The following is a 19,064-nucleotide window of genomic DNA, read 5'->3' on the forward strand; positions in this document are numbered from 1 at the left end:
CTGTCCTCTGCATCTTGTTCTGTTACACCCATCACCTGCATGTACTGTCTCACCAGATCCATAAAACCTTCTCTTAGGCCTTTCTCTTTTCCTCCTTTCTGGTAGCTCTATCCTTAGCATCTTTCTCCCAATATACTCAGCATCTCTCCTCTGCACATGTCCAAACCAATGCAATCTCGTCTCTCTGACTTTGTCTCCCAACCGTCCAACTTGAGCTGACCCTCTAATGTCCTCATTTCTAATCCTGTCCATCCTCGTCACACCCAGTGCAATTCTTAGCATCTTTAACTCTGCCACCTCCAGCTCTGTCTCCTGCTTTCTGGTCAGTGCCACCGTCTCCAACCCATATAACATAGCTGGTCTCACTACCGTCCTGTACACCTTCCATTACACTCTTGCTGATACCCATCTGTCACAAATCACTCTTGACACTCTTCTCCAACCATTCCATCCTGTCTGTACTCCTTTCTTCTCCTTTCTTTCACAATCCCCATTACTCTGTCTTGTTGATCCCAAGTATTTAAACTCATCCACCTTCACCAACTCTACTCCCTGCATCCTCACCATTCCACTTTCCTCCCTCTCATTTACACACATTTATTCTGTCTTGTTCCTACTGACCTTCATTCCTCTCCTCTCTAGAGCATATCTTCACCTCTCAAGGGTCTCATCAACCTGCTCCCTACTATTGCTACAGATCACAATGTCATCTGCAAACATCACAGTCCATGGTGACTCCTGTCTAATCTCATCTGTCAACCTGTCCATTACCATTGCAAATAAGAAAGGGCTCAGAGCTGATCTCTGATGTAATCCCACCTTCACCTTGAATGCATCCGTCGCTTCTACCGCAGACCTCACCACTGTCACACTTCTCTCGTACATATCCTGTACATCTCTTACATTCTACTCTGCCACTCCCAACTTCCTCATACACTACCACAGATCCTCTCAAGACACCCTGTCATATGCTTTCTCCAGGTCCACAAAGACGCAATGCAACTCTTTCTGGCCTTCTCTATACTTCTCCATCAATCCCCTCAAAGCAAACTTCGCCTCTGTGGTGCTCTTTCTTGGCATGCAACCATACTGTTGCTCACTAATCATCACCTCACTTTGTAACCTAGTTTCCACTACTCTTTCCCATAACTTCATGCTGTGGCTCATCAGTTTTATCCCCTGTAGTTACTACAGTTCTTCACATCCCCCTTATTCTTAAATATCGGCACCAGTACACTTCTTCTCCAATCCTTCAGCATCCTCTCACTTTCCAAGATTCCATTAAAAAATCTGGTTACACTTGTCTACTTTTTGCATCTCTCTGACTATCCCACTTCTTTGCCATCCTCTTCCTCTGTATAATCTCCTGTACTTCCCCATTCCACCACCAGGTTCCCTTTTCCTTCTTCCTCTGTCCAGATGTCTCACCAATCACCCTTCTTCCTGTCACCCTTACTACTTCTGCTGTAGTTTCCCAACTGTCTGGTAATTCTTCACTGCCATCCAGTGCATGTCTCACCTCCTCCCTAAACTCCACCTTGCAGTCTTCCTTTTACAACTTCCACCATTTGATCCTTGGCTCTGCCATCACTCTCTTCCTCTTTTTGATCTCCAGCATCATCCTACAGACCACCATCCTATGCTGCCTAACTACATTTTACCCTGTCACCACTTTGCAGTATTCAATCTTTTTCAGATTGACTCCTCTGCACAGGATGTAATCTACCTGTGTGCATCTTCCTCCACTCTTGTACATCACCCTATGCTCCTCCCTCTTCTTAAAATACATATTTACCACAGCCATGTCCATCCTTTTGGCAAACACCACTATCCTCTGACCTTCTTCATCCCTCTCCTTGACACCATACCTACCCATCACCTCCTTGTCTCCCCGTTCCCTTCACCAGCGTGTCCATTGAAATCCGCTCCAATCACCACTTTATGTCCCTTGGGTACACTGTTCATCACTTCATCCAACTCACTCCAAAAATCTTCTTTCTCATCCATTGCAAACCCAACTTGTGGGGCAAATACACTAACAACATTCTTCATCACTCCTCCAATTTCCAGCTTCATAATCATTATTCTGCCTGACTCTCTTTTCACTTCCAAAACACTCTTGATATAATGTTCTTTCAGAATAACCCGTTCTCCATTTCTCCTCCTATCCACACCATGATAGAACAATTTGAATCCACCTCTGATCCATCTGGCCTTACTCCCCTTCCATTTAGTCTCTTGCATGCACAATAAATCAACCTTCCTTCTGTCCATCATATCGGCTAACTCTCTCCCCTTACCAGTCATACTGCCAACATTCAAAGTTCCTACCCTCAGTTCCACTCCCTTTACCTCTCTTCCTGCCTCCAGACACCACCTTGTTCTTGTTCTTCTTCTTAACCCAGGGCTCAACCAATCTGGTATGGAAATTTGAGTTGTTGTCCGCAAAATTGTACACTGGATGCACTTCCTAATGTAACGCACCCTATTTATCCGGGCTTGGGACTGACACGAACAAACACACTGGTTTGTGCATCCCCTGTGGCTGGGTTATTGGTATGTACGATGCACATTGTAATACATCATTTTGTTGTTTAGGAAAGACAGTAATTTAGTGCTTGGCAAAAGGTTTGAGGTTGAATTTTTTTTTTTCTAGCTTCTATAAATGTTGCTAATAGAAGGGGAGTTAGCTGAGTGGAGAATTTCTTATAAAATTCGGCAGGGTAGACATCAGGGCCTGCTGCTTTCCCACTCTGAAGTGACCTTATAGCATCTAGTAATTCTGATAGTGCCAGAGGTTGACACCTGGCATGTTCTTGATCTATTCTAGTAATTTTGTTGATTAGCTCAAATACCTTCTTAGTTTCCAATTTATTTTTGTGGGAAAGATATGAGATAATCTGTCCTCTTAAGAAGGCCCTCATTTTTTTCTCAGAGCGTTCCTGCAGAAACCTCTGAAGGTGTATTTGTCCCTAAAAAAATTGATTTGCTAAGATAGAAATTCTGTACAGTTCTCGTCTGCTAATAAAAGTGAATTAAGATGCCATCTGCAAGAAGAGCATATGGGACATAGTGATTTTAGCTCAAAAATCAAGGGGGCATGGTCAGAAATAACAATAGTGTCGAACTTACACGATTAAAACAGGCAAGAAGTTGTTATCTTTAAAGAAATAATCATTTCTTGAGTAGCAATGATACACTGGTGAGTAGAAGGTATATATACTCTTGAGTTTGGGTTAGAAATCTCCAGGGTCTGATAAGTTGTGGTCAGTGCAAACTGTGTAATTGTCTTTGCAGTATTAGATGTCATGTTTCTTTCTTCACAGTCCTCTGTATTTTCCAGTCTCTTCTATTATTATCACCTGTTCATTTATTTATGTGCACATTTTAGCCCAGTGCTCTGATGATAATGCATTTTGATTTCCTACCATATTTGTCTAACAGATTATTGCCTGGCAATGGCGACTTCTTCTGGCTGCTTTATAAAGGCAGCCTGTTGTGTTGTCTTTAACTGGTGAAATGTGCAGTTTCATGTGTGACAGTAATGCCCATTGTCACCAGACTTGCCTTTTCTCCAAAAATTCTCATTAGAGCCAATTCCATTGAAGCAAAAGTAAGTGCCATCCCTGCTGTTAATGCCAGCTGCCTTTGGTTTGTATCTAAACACGCCATGTCCAGCAGCTTCGCACAGCATCAGGGACAGCCGTGTTATATCTACACATGCAGGTCATTCCATGTCACATCATTACAATTATTGACCTCATTGTCACAGATTTTAATGAGACATGGCCTGCTGATTTGGTCATCTGAGTGACAATTTATTACTAGAGCTACCTTATAATGTCATGAACATCTCTATGAAATTAGTTTTTGTTAAAATTTGTGATGATAAGGTCCAAAAGTGTGATGATTTGATGTGTAATTACCCATCAGCAGTATCTCTGCTCCAAATCGATGATCTAATCCACCATAGAAACTGCACTCGCCCTTTTAACTCTAACTCTTTTTAACTTTAAAATCTGAATATCCTCATAGATACGATCCTTTTTCTCCTTTAAAACACAACATTAAGCCTTTCTATCAGAATAGTCACACCTTCATCTTTGTTCAGGTCTTCTGCTCAAATTGACATCTCAGTGCTGTCCTTGTAAGCGACAGTCCAACCCCAAGTGCATGTTTTTTATTTCTAAGCTCAGTAACCCGTGTCCATATAAAATCTTCATTATTCCAGTTCTGGTATGTCTTTCTCGTGTCAAATGCTTGCAGGATTCTATAATTAGCAGCCATCCTCTACTAGGAACGTTAAACTTAAGTAACAACACAACACCTTTGATGTTAGACACACACTTTTTATTCTTCTGTCCTATAAAGCACACCCGTCACGAGTAACCTCCTACAAACCCACTCTCCTCAAACCCCAAATGTCCTACTCCCAGTCGGGATGCAGTCCCGTAATCCCACAAATAGGAGCTCATATATAAGATATAGAATATAACAACTGAACAGAATGAAGCTCCTGATGCGCAGTTCAAGTCCAGCGAGGATATCCAATAAAGCCCTAAATATGACGGCTTTAATAGACCTGCCATTGCTGTGTCCAAACATGATGATGCTGTTTAGATAAAGTGTTGTCATATCTACATGGTGGCACTGAAATGTATGCAAATCCCCTTTAATGAAGGTCTGCAGTGCACTTTGATCACATCTGAATTGTTTGATTTGTAATTTTAAACTGTGAGGCAGAGGAGGAAATCAATAAAAATGTGTCTATGAATCAAACCTCATGGAGGGCACTGTGACCCTGAAGTGTGCTCATTATTTTAACTGACTTTATGAAGTTAATTCTCCCACTTTTATGTTCACAGGGCTTTTCCATTTCACTTGGCCATACACTGAGGTGTCTAATGGCCTCCAGCTTGGGGCTGTCCATGTGAGAAGAGAAGGGCAGACACTTATAGAGAGAGAAGAGTTTCCCACAGAGCATGGCCTCTGCCAAAGAAGATGGAGTGGATGAAAGAACGGTGGACATTAAAGAAGAGGACTGTGAGCGGCTTACATCAGATGATGTGTGTGTGAAGCTGGAGGATCATGAAGAAAGCATTTCAGTTTTTAAAGAAGAGGAGGATTGCCAGGGGGTGACTGCTGCCATTAAAGCTAAGGATCTGAATGATTTCTCTGTTGGTCTTGAACTTCAAAAGCATGAAACTGAGGATATTTTCAAGCAAGTTGCCCGTGAAGAATCTCCATCCAGTTTACAGCCCCGGTCCACTAATTCGGGACGACTGGCTACACAGGAGAATTGTGCAGAGCTGAAATCAGAGTTATCAGAGTCTGAAGAGAAAATCACCGAGGGAAATGGGAGAGAAGGAGAAGGGTCACCTGGGAGTGTTGGAATGAGTGAGTAATGTGATTAAATTTAAAAGAAAGAGGGCATTTATAAATTCTAACGGTGAGTGCTTTGATGACTTTAGAAGATTGAAATGAGAGGTGAAAACACAGTTATTTGAACTTGGATAAAGACCACCTCCACAGGTGCATGATACGAAACAATAGGTTACCAAATAAATGATAAATTAGAAAAATCTAAAGTGTTCAGCACACGACTTGAACAACATGAAGCTTTGATTGAAGCTGTGTTGTATGTTATGCCAGCATCGCATTACCTTCAAATAAAATATCAAAGTCATATTTTATTAAAAACATGTATATTTCATAAATTGTGTGGTAGTTAAGGCAGAAATTTCCACAAAAAGAAATACATAAGTAATAATAAAATCCTCTCCCCTGTGCACTAAATAAGAGTGAATTTGCTCAAGCCAGTGCACACCTAATACTGTATGTGCCTCATCTTGTGTTCTGCTCTCGTTCAGGCCATGCTGCCCCAGCAAGTTCAAGCTAAGTTGGCAATGGTGAGAAATCTTCACTTGGAGGTGATCTTGGGCCCTTCTGTCTCCCACAGTCACATCGGGTCAATTTGGAGTCACCACTGCACTTCACCTGCATGTTTTGGGGATGAGGGGAAGAACCAGAATAACCAGAAACGCCATTCAGAGCCCCTGTGTAGAACAACTGTGGGCAGGATTTGACCCCAGGACACCTGAACAATAAAGCAGCTGTGCTGAACACTGTACCCCCTAACACAAGCAGATATATTTGTATGTTTATTTTTAGGACAGATTAGGTCCTAGAGGATGTAAATATTATCATATATATTACAATTAAGAAGAGAAAACACAAATTCAGACACATGATTGGGTGAGATGGCTATGAGTATTTAGAGCTGATATTGATCACCCTTTCCATTCCATTAGGATCTGCCGATATCAATAATACTGTTTTTTCTTTTTTTTCTTCATAATAATAAATGTATTTTTAGCCATGTTTAAACTTCACATTCCATAATAAAGTGCTACTGCATACAGCATACACAAAGAACATTTACCCATAATGCACACATAATGGATCAAAAACAAGCTAAACAAAAAAAAAGGCCTGTCTTAATGATACTCCACATTTGTAATCAAATAAAATGCTCAATTAGATATTTGTAGCCGTCTACCACGAGAAGAAGAAAATGAGACAGTCTTGCTGAACGCTTCCGGTTCTTATCTAAGAATATAAGCATCTCTGCATGTTCTGAGGACAGTCTGGTCCTTCTGTCATCCACGACGTGTGCTGCCGTACTGAACAGACTCTCGCTGTCCCCACTCGTATAAGGAGGGCACAGGTAGGAAGACGACTTTTATTGGTCCTCCAGAAAGCCAGTGGCCCAGCATCTCTTGTGGTATGAGGTTCACAGAGATAAAGATTCAGACTCAAATATCATTTTTATTGTATTGACAATTTCTTTATGTATTCTGCACTTCTGTTGGTGAGGAGTTTCTTTGGATCTCTCGGCTGTCGTCTGTCACTCAGAGTGCGTCTGTGTATTCGAGACACCGGCACTAAGCAGTTTGTGTTTGAGATTTTCTATCATCTGTTGAATATTTTTCCTTGTACCATTGTTTAATTTGGGTAAAAAAAATCATTATGATAATAATATCTGTTACAAAATTAGTAACTGTATAGTGACTATTCACACTCAATGCTTATTATGCGTAATTAGTATTATTTTTTTTATGTCTAAAAACTAGGCTTGCACCATTTTACCCACCAAGCCAATAAGAGGGCTGATTACAATTTCTAACTAATCGACGTCCACTTGATAACAATTTATATTTATTTACAGTGCATCACTTTTTCCACATTTTATGTTACTGTCTTATTCCAAAATTGATTAAATTCATTTTTTCCTCAGAATTCTACACACAACACTCCATAATAACAACGTGAAAAAAGTTTACTTGAGGTTTTTGCAAATTTATTAAGAATAAAAAAAACTGAGAAAGCACATGTACATAAGTGTTCACAGCCTTTGCTCAATACTTTGTCGATGCACCTTTGGCAGCAATTACAGCCTCAAGCCTCAACTTTTTGAATATGATGCCACAAGCTTGGCACACCTATCCTTGGCCAGTTTCGCCCATTCCTCTTTGCAGCACTTCTCAAACTCCATCAGGTTGGATGGGAAGCGTCGGTGCACAGCCATTTTAAGATCTCTCCAGAGATGTTCAATCGGATTCAAGTCTGGGCTCTGCTCTGGCTGGACCACTCAAGGACGTTCACAGAGTTGTCCTGAAGCCACTCCTTTGATATCTTGGCTGTGTGCTTATGATTGTTGTCCTGCTGAAAGATGAACCGTCGCCCCAGTCTGAGGTCAAGAGCGCTCTGGAGCAGGTTTTCATCCAGGATGTCTCTGTACATTGCTGCAGTCATCTTTCCCTTTATCGTGACTAGTCTCCCAGTTCCTGCCACTGAAAAAAATCCCCACAGCATGATGCTGCCACTACCATGCTTCACTGTAGAGATGGCATTGGCCTGGTGATGAGTGGTGCCTGGTTTCCTCCAAACGTGATGCCTGGCATTCACACCAAGAGCTCAATCTTTGTCTCATCAGACCACACAATTTTGTTTCTCATGGTCTGCGGGTCCTTCAGGTGCCTTTTGGCAAACTCTAGGTGGCCTGCCCTGTGCCTTTTACTAAGGAGTGGCTTCCGTCTGGCCACTCTACCATACAGGCATGATTGGTGGATTGCTGCAGAGATGATTGCCCTTCTGGAAGGTTCTCCTCTTTCCACGGAGGACCTCTGGAGCTCTGACAGAGTGACCATCGGGTTCTTGGTCATCTCCCTGACTATAGCCCTTCTCCCCCGATCACTCAGTTTAGAGTCCTGGTAGTTTTGAACTTCTTCCACTTACGGATGATGGAGGCCACTGTGCTCATTGCGACCTTCAAAGCAGCAGAGATTTTTCTGTAATCTTCCCCAGATTTGTGCCTCGAGACAATCCTGTCTCGAAGGTCTACAGACAATTCCTTTGACTTCATGCTTGGTTTGTGCTCTGACATGACCTGTCAACTGTGGGACCTTCTATAGACAGGTGTATGCCTTTCCAAATCATGTCCAATCAACTGAATTTACCTCAGGTGGACTCCAATTAAGCTGCAGAAACATCTCAAGGATGATCAGGGGAAACAGGATGCACCTGAGCTCAATTTTGAGCTTCATGCCAAAGGCTGTGAATACTTATGTACATGTGCTTTCTCAGTTTTTTATTTTTAATAAATTTGCAAAAACCGAAAGTAAACTTTTTTCACATTGTCATTATGGGATGTTGTGTGTAGAATCCTGAGGAAAAAAAAGAATTTAGTCCATTTTGGAATAAGGCTGTAACATAACAAAATGTGGAAAAAGTGACGCACTGTGAATACTTTCCAGCTCAGTTAAACTCTGCATCCCTTTCCTCTCATCTACTTACACATTCACTGAAAGGCTAATCAAATGGATTTTAGTCAAAGCATCTAATGCATGATTATTAATTAAACTAATAAATTAGTCAACAAACACTCACTGGCAGATGGAATCATGGATCTAAGTTATCTAGAAGATGACATCTTCCAGAACTGAACGTGGCTGGTTGTCCAGGCTTATGAATTCCACTGTTTTTGCTGTCACAATACGTCTTTGGCGTTCTTGCTGTCAGTATTATAAGGTTGAGTTTTCTAAGTGCTGTCATTATTGGAGGCCGAGTGAGAGTAGACGTCTGAGCTACACTAAGCTAGCTGGTCTCCTCAGCCTTTGAACATCTCATTCTTCACACCAGTTCCTTTTGTGTTGACTTCTCAGATGCTGAATAAGGTTTGTATTGTTGAAAGTGTTAGCAGACAATCCTCCATCACTGACTTCTTTTTGCACAAATATTACAAACCGCAAATTTGTTATCTCTAGTTGGAAGGTAATCAAACTTGTTAGACTGGCGAGGACATGTTTCTGTATTTTGGTAATGTTGGAACTTTGTCTTACATGTTTTTTATCATTCAAGATCAGATGTTAAGATCAGCTAATTTGCTGATCATCGGTCAAGTCATTTGGAGTGAAAATTGGCTGATTTTGATTTGTGATCGATTGATCAGATCAGGGCTGTCTTTTTCATATGAGGGAAAGGTGGAGAAATTGAACAGACTGTAGCAGAACATGTAAAGACCACAAACAGAGTGTTCAGATCATAAATGCCACCTCCGTGTGAGGAAGGAACTCTGACCAGTGTGCCACCACTTTACTTGTAGGGTTCTTTTATTTTTAAAGGCGGGTAGTGTTTTGGAATTTAGACATCAAACCCTGAAGTTGCAGGTTCAGATCAGCCATTGACACCATGTGACCATGAGCAAGTCACGTGACCTGTCTGTGCTCCAGTTTTAAGAACAAGAGAAATGTAACCAATTGTGTCTCAAATGTTTATGTCGGGTTGGATAAAGGTGTTAGGGAAAAAACAATAGTTAAAATGTTTGTGTTATTTCAGATTTACAGAAGAATGGCAGTTTCTCTCCACCTTCATTTGGTCAACCCTGTCTTCAATATAAAGAGAAAGGTATGAAGAAATCAGCAAGAGGATCAGATAACCTGACAGCAGCCTTTTTGCAGTGCAGTTCTCTCCCTGCTACTGGAGTAACACAGACAGAAACCAACAAAACTGATGGACAGCAAGTGGAGAAAGAAATCCAAATTCAAACTGGGAAAAAATGTTTGGAATGTGGCAAACAATTCACACACAAAAGTGATCTTAATAAGCATATGAATATTCACACTGGAGAAAAAACATATTGTTGTAATGAATGTGGTAAGTCCTTCTCAAGGAAAAGCAGTCTTCAGAACCACAGAAGAAGCCACACAGGAGAAAAAACTCATTGTTGTCCAGATTGTGGGAAGTCGTTCTCAAGAAGATACGATCTTCAGAGACACAGAATATTCCACACAGGAGAAAAACCTCATTGCTGTCAAGAATGTGGTAAATCGTTTTCATGGAGAAGTCAACTTCAGTGGCACAAACATATTCACATGGGAGAAAAACCTCATTGCTGTTCAGAATGTGGCAAGTCCTTCTCAAGGAAAAGCAGTCTTCAGAACCACAGAAGAAGCCACACAGGAGAAAAGCCTCACTATGAAGTAGCGGCCCTGAAGCACCACAAGCTGGTTGATCCTGATAGAAATCTGAAGGAGAAACTCTGTGAGAAACATCAGAAAAGTCTAGAGATGTTTTGTAAAACTGATGAGACGTGTGTCTGCATGATGTGTGGAATGACTGAACATGATGGTCATGAAAAGGTCGAGCTGAAGACGGAAAGAGAAGGAAAACAGGTAAGTGGAGTTTAGTGTTTAATGGAAGCTAAATAAACAACATGAGTTAAGTGATACATAAATGTAGGTTATCTGAGAAATAAATTCCTTCATGTTGAGGAGTCTCAATTTGCTTGTATAGGACAGCATGGAGCTGGAGCCTATCCTGGTGAGACTGGGTGGAAGACATGAAAGAGTCCAGGATGAGATGCACAGTGTGATCCGTGGACAGTCGAGTGAGCTGAGTGCTCTCATTAAACTGAGCGGAGGTTCTTTGTGTTCAGATCACCTGTGTCTAGAGTACTACAGGCCTCTCTAAGAGACACGTTACACTCACATATCAGTTAATATTGATGTTTCGGATTAGATTTAAAATTCTTACAATACACACAAAGTTTTAAGTGGCTTTATAGTATAGATGGCATTTTTCAGTTTGCAGTACTTTTTGTATTGTCTTCATCGCTGCAGGCTCAGTTCACTGGAGACAAGCTGACAACTTTACAAATTACAATATGTACACACATAAAAGTAAAGATTAGTTTGAACGGACATTAATTAAAGCAACTTCAACTGAGTAACATGAAAGGACCAAACAGGACACCTCCATTAATATCATCATTGAGACAAGGCCAGCTAACAACAGAGGAGAGGAAATCAGAAATAACTGTCAGCACATCTGGAGGAAATAAACCTCTGTAGGTTCAGTGGCCATTTTGAACTGAGAGAAGTCAGACACGTCTGAAGACCTCAGCCTACTGGCCCTCCACCTCATGGTGGTCCTTCTACCGTACATGTCTGTGCTGGGCAGGCTGATCAGTCCTTTAACTCTTCAATTCCAAGGCTCCCGATACTTCAGATGTCTCAGTCATTGGCTACTATACAGCTTGGCAGTGGAGAAGTGGAACAGCAGAATACTGAAATGAGAATAGAAACAGAATAGTGAGTGATTGGTAAGAGTTCATGATGATTATATTATTTACATTTTTATACAAATGACTAACAAACAGAGACATAATAAGCACAGCTAACAGTCAGCTCTGTTAGCTATGCCAGGTTAAAGTGGCAACTCGTAAGCCTGAGAGTGAAGGGGCCCTCTCTTATATGAGCAGGCTAATCAGATCACAGTTTTAAGAACCCGTAGTGTAAATTTCGACCTCCCTCTGTTGTTTTATTAATCTTAGGTCTCTTTAGAAGACTGAAATCATAAGATCTTAATGTACGCTCTGGTGTGAATGCGCAGATTAGTTCAGATACCTACAGCAAGTGGGGCCTCAGCCATTTAAAGCTGTATTTGCCTGTTTGACACTCTTATCTGTATTTGGTGGTCTGTAGCCCCCTCTTAATGTCAGGCCAGCACCCGTGATGCTCTCTGCTCAAATCTCTGTACCCTGACAGATTTGGAGGAGTTGGTTGTTAATGAAATTCTACACCACCAATACGCACTGACATGTCTAAATCTTGTGTATCCAGTTCTGATCGTGGCCTTGGTCAGGTTTCATTTTCTGCCATTCATTTGTTTTCTTATTGATGACCTCGCATATTCAGATCTCCTATTTAAAAATGTACTGCCAATTTGATTTTGACTTATCCCCTGTAGACAAGACATTTTAAAGTTACTTTTTACACTTTTATTATTGTCACGGCCTACTACATAGACTGGTAAGACTCGGTAAACTCACGCTTCTGTTATTTTTGTAAACTTTCACTCTCATTTGAGGTTTTCACTCTTTTGTAACTTACTGTTTTTATAATCTTTTAATTTATTAGTCTTATGTTTTTGGTTTCCAGTTCTCTAGTTTGATTCTATATTTGTTTTTTGTATTAGTATATATTTTTTACATTTTTGACTTTCCTATTAATATCCACCCCAGATTATCCCTTAGTCTTATTAATATCACTGCCTGTTTCTCATTATGAGTTTGTAAACCTCGACTTCTAAAACTCCCTTCTTAAAAATCCACGACTGACCTCCTTGTTTGCCTTCCCATAACATCAGTGGATCCCATGCCAGGGGTGCAGCTGCCATCTGCTGTAAAAATCCCCCTGATGCCCCTTAGCCCTGTGCCCCTCCATCTTAAACCCAATGTGAGCCTCATGTTAAACTCTCTGATCTCTCCAGTCCTCCCAGGAGTGTCTTGTGTCACAGACAGCACTTTTGATAAAACCACCAGGTATCTTCTAATCTCAGCTCCTCCATTTTCACTCTTTTCTTACACAATTGCCAGTCTGCTCTCACTTTTGTCACTTACTGTGACGTTGACAATGACAACTGGTTCTTCGCCTCTCTGTAAAATAGCCAAGCCACATGCCCTCCAAGCCATAAAGCAGCCCACTGTGTGCGACTCGTTTGCTCTTCTTCATGTTTGAACTCTGAGTTAGTTAACTTTCACTTGTGTTATTATTTATTTCTCTGATCTTCAGTTATAATGTTTTCTTTAAGTAGTTCTATTAGTGACTCCTTTGATTTCTTGTCAGATTTCTCTAAGCTCATTAAACTCCTCTTCAGATTTAACTTTTCCTGAACTCCTCAGACTCACTTGTGTCTTCTCGGCCTCAGTTATCTTACTTGACTCCATAAAATGACCAAACACTTGAAAAAGTTCTCACAAGTCTCAACTCCACAATGGCCTTGTTGGTCCTACAATTGGAGTTCTTAGCCATCCGAGGACTCCTGGGTTTGCAGGTTTTTTCAGTTTTTATGTGTGAAGCTCTGATGTCCTGGTTGTCGATGTGATGTCCTCGAAATCTCAAGGTCTGACTCGTACACCAGTGAGCCTTGAGACTGTCTCCTTTATTTGTAGCTCTCTTCAAGCCCAAACTCCATCTTGAGTTGAAGTGTTAAATTAAACCTTTATTTGAATGTTTGTGTCATATTCATATTTGTTTAATTAAATCTCTGAATGTCACCTACTGTGTTAAAATGAAGAAAAGTGTGACAGAAACAGTAAGTTGTGTCATGGAATGTGAAACAAATGTGTTGTATAAATGTAATCACTCAAAATGACACCACGAGCTGAGAAAGTGGAAGAGAATTCTGATGAGACCCCCATGTGTCCTCTTGTGTGTCCAAACAGAAACAGCTGGGGTCGACACGGAGTGAAATTAGGAGGAGACTTGAAGAGAGAGAGAAGAAACTGAAGGACACGATGAGGACAGTGGAGGAGATGAAGGTGAGTGGAATTAACACAACACTTCATATCACAGAGAGAAGAAAAACTAAAAGGGTTGTGAGTTTGTGGTGATGACGTGTGAGGACAGGAAGATGGAGAAGGAGACAAGATGATTTATTGTGTCCTTCATGGCATTTCACTGCTGACAGCATTTCATGTTTTAGTCATTAGGAATTCAGACCACAAGACCCTCATGTCCTCCGGTTTCTCATTCCTCCACCCAAAGGTGACTTCACTTACCCTAACAATAACTCACGATGAAGATTGGCACTGATGTTTTGAGTTGGATCAGTCGACACAACATTCCCTAATGGACTTTCTCTGTTCATTCTGATATGTCACAGCTTTACTGGACTCCATAAGTGAAGGTGTTAGGCTGCTGGACTGAATGCTGATAACGCACACCTCCACCTGTTTACATGCTGATCTGCTGAAATGGGCCGATTGCTCCACTCACCTTCCCGTAAAGAGTCCTGCTGTACATTCATCTATTGATATCATCAGCTCTAAACAGTCAAATGAATGTATACAGTATGTGTCAAAAAGACAGTTTTAAAGCAATTTTAGAAAAGAAGGAAAAAATAAACAATTAAATAAGAAAAACACGAAGATGAAGATGACAATGACATTCAATACATAATAACCGCCATACATGTGAATAGAAATATACACCATGCAATACACACCTCAGCCCTTCTGAAGGTCACACAACACTTCAGAGTTCAAGTTGTCTGATTATAATGTGGAAATGAAAGAATCTGAAAATTTAAATGTAAAATGTTTTCCCAGTCAGCCCTGAGCCATTATAATAAATGGACTGCAGTGAGCTCACCGAGTCTGCTAGTTGGGATTACATTCAAGACTCACGCCCCTGGAGACGATCACTGACCTTCACCTATTTAGACAGGTCTTCAAAGACAGAGCTCCTTTTAACAGATGCTGCTCTGTTTAGCGAGTTTTCTGGTCTTTTTATTTCAATTGTTGTTCTCTTTCTCCTTTCTTGTAATGGTGTGATTTATACAAATTCCTATTACAACCAGTTGTCCAGCCTTCAGGTGTTCTGCGCTGTCAATTACTCATTTATTCCTCCAACGGGATGTATGGACTATCTTCATTACCACACAAGCAGACCAGACAGACAAGCGGCAAACACACAGCATTTTCTGTGCAGCGGAGCTACAATTTAGTCATTCATATTTAATGACAAAGGACAGTAAGGTGGTGCGGTGGTCACTTCTGTTGCCTTCCAGTTCACCATTCATGGTCCATGATGTGTTTACCACTACTGGTATCTCCAGTTCGTCCCCCACATCCTCACATGTCAAGTTGGTTAATTGGCAGTGACTGTAATTTGCCCCATTAGGATTTCCACTGTGGATTTCTTTGTGACCTGGACATACATTTGACTAGCACACTGTCCAGAGTTGCTTCCTATTTCATGTCCAGTTCTTCCAGGATCCATTTATAAGAATGTTCTCATCGGCAGAACAAGAACTCTTCACACACATTTCTGTGCCTGGACAGACTGAACTTTTACAATCTGATTTATTTAGCAGAGACTTCCATTATACACTCCGCGCCATCAGGTGTACTAAAATAATAAACACAGCAGATTCAGACAACTGTGGTGCGTCCTTCTGTTCTAAGAAATTGGGTGGAGTATAACTTGTCACTCAATATGGTGTGCAGTCCAGTAAAGACACAGAAATGTCAGTCAAGGATGAACAAGTGACTGAAAGTGAGCCCTCCTGCTAGACTGACCTCCATACTGGTTTATGATTTTATGCTTTTCTTATTTCATTATAGAATTCCAGCACATTAGTGAAACATGAACTTCCCATCTAAACCGTCATTGACTGCTCACTGGCACTCCTCACCTAGATCTGTGTTGCTTGGTCTTTTCTTTATAATTACTTTCATTAATTTATTTGTGACACATATTAAGCTTACATTAGTTCCCCTCCAGTTGAAATATTACCCATCCCAACTTCTTCCCACACAAACATTTCAGATGTGTATTAAGCCTTCTAATCTTCCTAATCTCACATGGACTGGTGTGGCACAGGTAGAAGTCCTGAGATGACCACTTTGTCAGTTCTGTTCCTCAGCTTTACGCTCAACTCTTAAATTTGTCCTGCAGAACTGGCAGTCTGTCCCACCTATTTTGATTATTCTGTGACCCCTGGATAAGTTTGATGATGACATCTGGATCATGCACTGCTCTGGCAACCATCCATAGAAGTTTTCTACCTGTGTACCCAGAAGACAACACAGCATGTGAGACTCTCTGTATCAGATGCAAAACTTCATCTCAATTCTCAAAATAATTGAATCTCTGACTGTAACTACCTTTAGGGCTCCTCATCCCTGCCTACTGTCTCAAAGATATCAGAGTCGCTGTGCAGTTCTGAAAGGTCCTGAAAACATCTGAACACCTCCAGCTTTGGGGTTGATGATCTTGGACATTGTGCATCTCATACTCTGCACTTACATCTGACTGTGACCCAATTGCACACTAACCCTCATCACAAAGACACCTGGTGACCCATTAAAGTATGAGTCATAGTGACAATGGCAGTTAGTAGTAATAAGAAAAAGTAAAATAAAGGAAAGAAAAATACAGCAACCTGGTAGATAAAGTCTTACAACTCTTAGAATTTCAATTGAAAACAAATGGTGAACATTAATAAGCAAAGAGTTCATAAAATTAAATAAAATCAGAAACCCCTTGATCAACATCTAGACACTCATGTTTAGTATCTCTGTCTCACAGGTTTGACAAGGTGACACATCACACTCTGAACCAGAACACAACAATTACATGCTAGACTCTGGTCCAAATATATATATATATAATTTTAGAATAATCTAGAGAAGAATAGGGAATTCATCCCAACAAAGCTCGGCAGTTCTATCTAATTAATTCTTCTAAAACAACATCAAGTCAAATTTTGAAAGTCCCTAAAGTCCTACTGTTTACCAGGCTACTTTTTAGCTTATTCCAAGAATCTGTGGTTCTGCGTGTAAAGAAAAACTTACTAACATTACTGTAAAATTTACTTTTAACAAGTTATCAGCTGTGTCCCCGTGTTCTTGATGAACTCATTTTAAAGTCACATTCTTGACCTGCACTAATTTCCATCATAATTTTAAACACTTCAGTCATGCCACCTTGTAATCTTCTTTTTCTTAAACTGTAAAGGCTCAGCTCTTTTAATCTATCCTTATAATTCATCCCCTGTAGCCCTGGAATCAGCCCAGTCGCTCTTCTCTGGACCTTTTCTACCACTGCTGTGTCCTTTTTGTAGCCTGGAGACCAAAACTGCACCCAGGACTCCAGGTGAGGCCTCTCCAGTGTGTTATAAAGCTTGAGCAGAACCTGCTGTGACTTGTACTCTACAAATCAAGGCGCTATATAACCTGCCATTCTGTTAGCCTTCTTAATGGCTTCTGAACACTGTCTGGCAGTCGATAGCTTAGAGTCCACTATGACTCCTAAATCCTTCTCATAAGGTGTACTCTCGATTTTCAGACCTTCCATTGTGTATTCAAACCTCAATTTTTACTTCCTATGTGTAATACTTTACTGACATTAAATTTCATCTGCCACAAATCTGCTTAAGTCTGTCTGCTGTCCAGGTACCTCTGTAATGATTTAACTGCTTCCAAATTATCTGCTAATCCTCCTGTCTTGGTATCATCTGAAAACTTACCCAGCTTGTTTCTTATATTCCTATCTAAATCATTTATAGATATTAAAAATAGCAGCGGCCCCAGCAGTAACCTCTGTTGGTCATCACTGTTAACATCATCCAGTTCTGATGAGGTTCCTCACACCATCACCCTCCGCTTCCTGTGTCTGAGCCAATTCTGCACCCATCTAAAAACATCACCCTGAACTGCAACTTCTTTTAATTTGATGCTCAACTTCTAATGTGGCACCTTTCTTACTTTCTTAAAGTCCAGATAAATAATAATCATCTGCTCCACTCTGGTCATATCCTTTTGTTGCCTCCTCATAGAATTCCAGGATGACAGTAAAACACGACCTCCCTCTTCTTAACCTATGCGGACTGTTCAGAGAAACTCCTGTACCTGCCACGTGCTGCTCAAGCTTATCATTAATAATTCTTTTCATTAATTTTCCTGTGATGCACATTCAGCTTACTGGCCTATCATTGGTTGGATTTTCCTGGTCACCCTTTTTATATAAAGAGATGATATTTGCCATTTTCCAGTCCTTTGTAATTCCTCAGTATGTTCACTCTTTGTATTTTTTAATTCCCTTTTACTATTTCTGATGCACTTCATCTCCTCTTTTACTACTGAAATACTGAAAGAATCTTTTAGGGTTGTCTTTCTCCTAATCTGTTATTTTCCTCTCTAAATGCCTTTTAGCCTCCCTGATATCCTTCTTACTGGTTGCTCTCATATTCTCACACACCTAAGATTCATTTGGATTAATGGAGGTATTAGTCTTATATGCCTTATCATGTTTGTTTTTTTCCCTTTGCAGCTTCTTTTCTAACTCTTTATTTACCCACTGTGGAGGTTTGTTAAATTTCTTATTAATTCCAAATGTAGGTCTTTACCTGACCTGCATTACATGTCAAACGTTTTTAAACCTGTTCCACTGCTGCTCGACTGTCTCCACACTTAAAAGCTTATCCCAGTTAATTCTTTTTAGACTTTACTGCATCTGCTCAAAATTTGCCCTACCAAAGTTAAGCTTGACAGTTTCAGTCTCTCACAATAGCACTATTATATATATATATATATTATTTTCACACAATTACCCTATAACAGACCAGCTTTTCTCAACAATAGCTATTCGTCTTCTTCTTCTTCTTCTTCTTCTTCACCCCCTCTCATTCTCCACTCCAGGTTAACATTGTCCTGCTCCACACTCTAACCAAGGATGACCAGGAGAGGCTCTTTTTAAAGACCACCCTGTGTAACTCTACCAGGGTCCTCTCAGGACAATAGTGCTATCCCCCAGTAGCTTGTGTAAATGGCTTTCAGAGATCCAACAGATCCACTTATTAAGACTGCATATTCCATACAGACCTGCATGTGCCTTTAGAAGATGCTGCTACCCAGAGTACCACGGGAATACTAGGTAGGGAATACTCCTGACACCCTTCTCCTAATTCAAACTCCTCTAAAACATCAAAATACTAAC

General features: G+C 40.6%; 1 protein-coding gene across 1 annotated transcript in view; it reads left to right on the forward strand.

Moving 5' to 3' along the window:
• LOC120528443 (zinc finger protein 567-like) overlaps window positions 1-19,064 on the forward strand; it is a gene marked incomplete at its 3' end in the record, with an annotated part of 31,041 nt that overhangs the window by 11,760 nt on the left and 217 nt on the right. Inside the window, exons 2-4 of the mRNA XM_039752599.1 lie at window positions 4,866-5,397; window positions 9,898-10,733; window positions 13,787-13,882. Coding sequence (XP_039608533.1) covers window positions 4,983-5,397; window positions 9,898-10,733; window positions 13,787-13,882 — 1,347 coding nt within the window. The remainder of the gene's footprint in view (window positions 1-4,865; window positions 5,398-9,897; window positions 10,734-13,786; window positions 13,883-19,064) is intronic.

This window comes from Polypterus senegalus, chromosome 4, assembly GCF_016835505.1.
Source record: "Polypterus senegalus isolate Bchr_013 chromosome 4, ASM1683550v1, whole genome shotgun sequence".
NCBI classification, from domain to species: Eukaryota; Metazoa; Chordata; class Cladistia; order Polypteriformes; family Polypteridae; genus Polypterus; species Polypterus senegalus.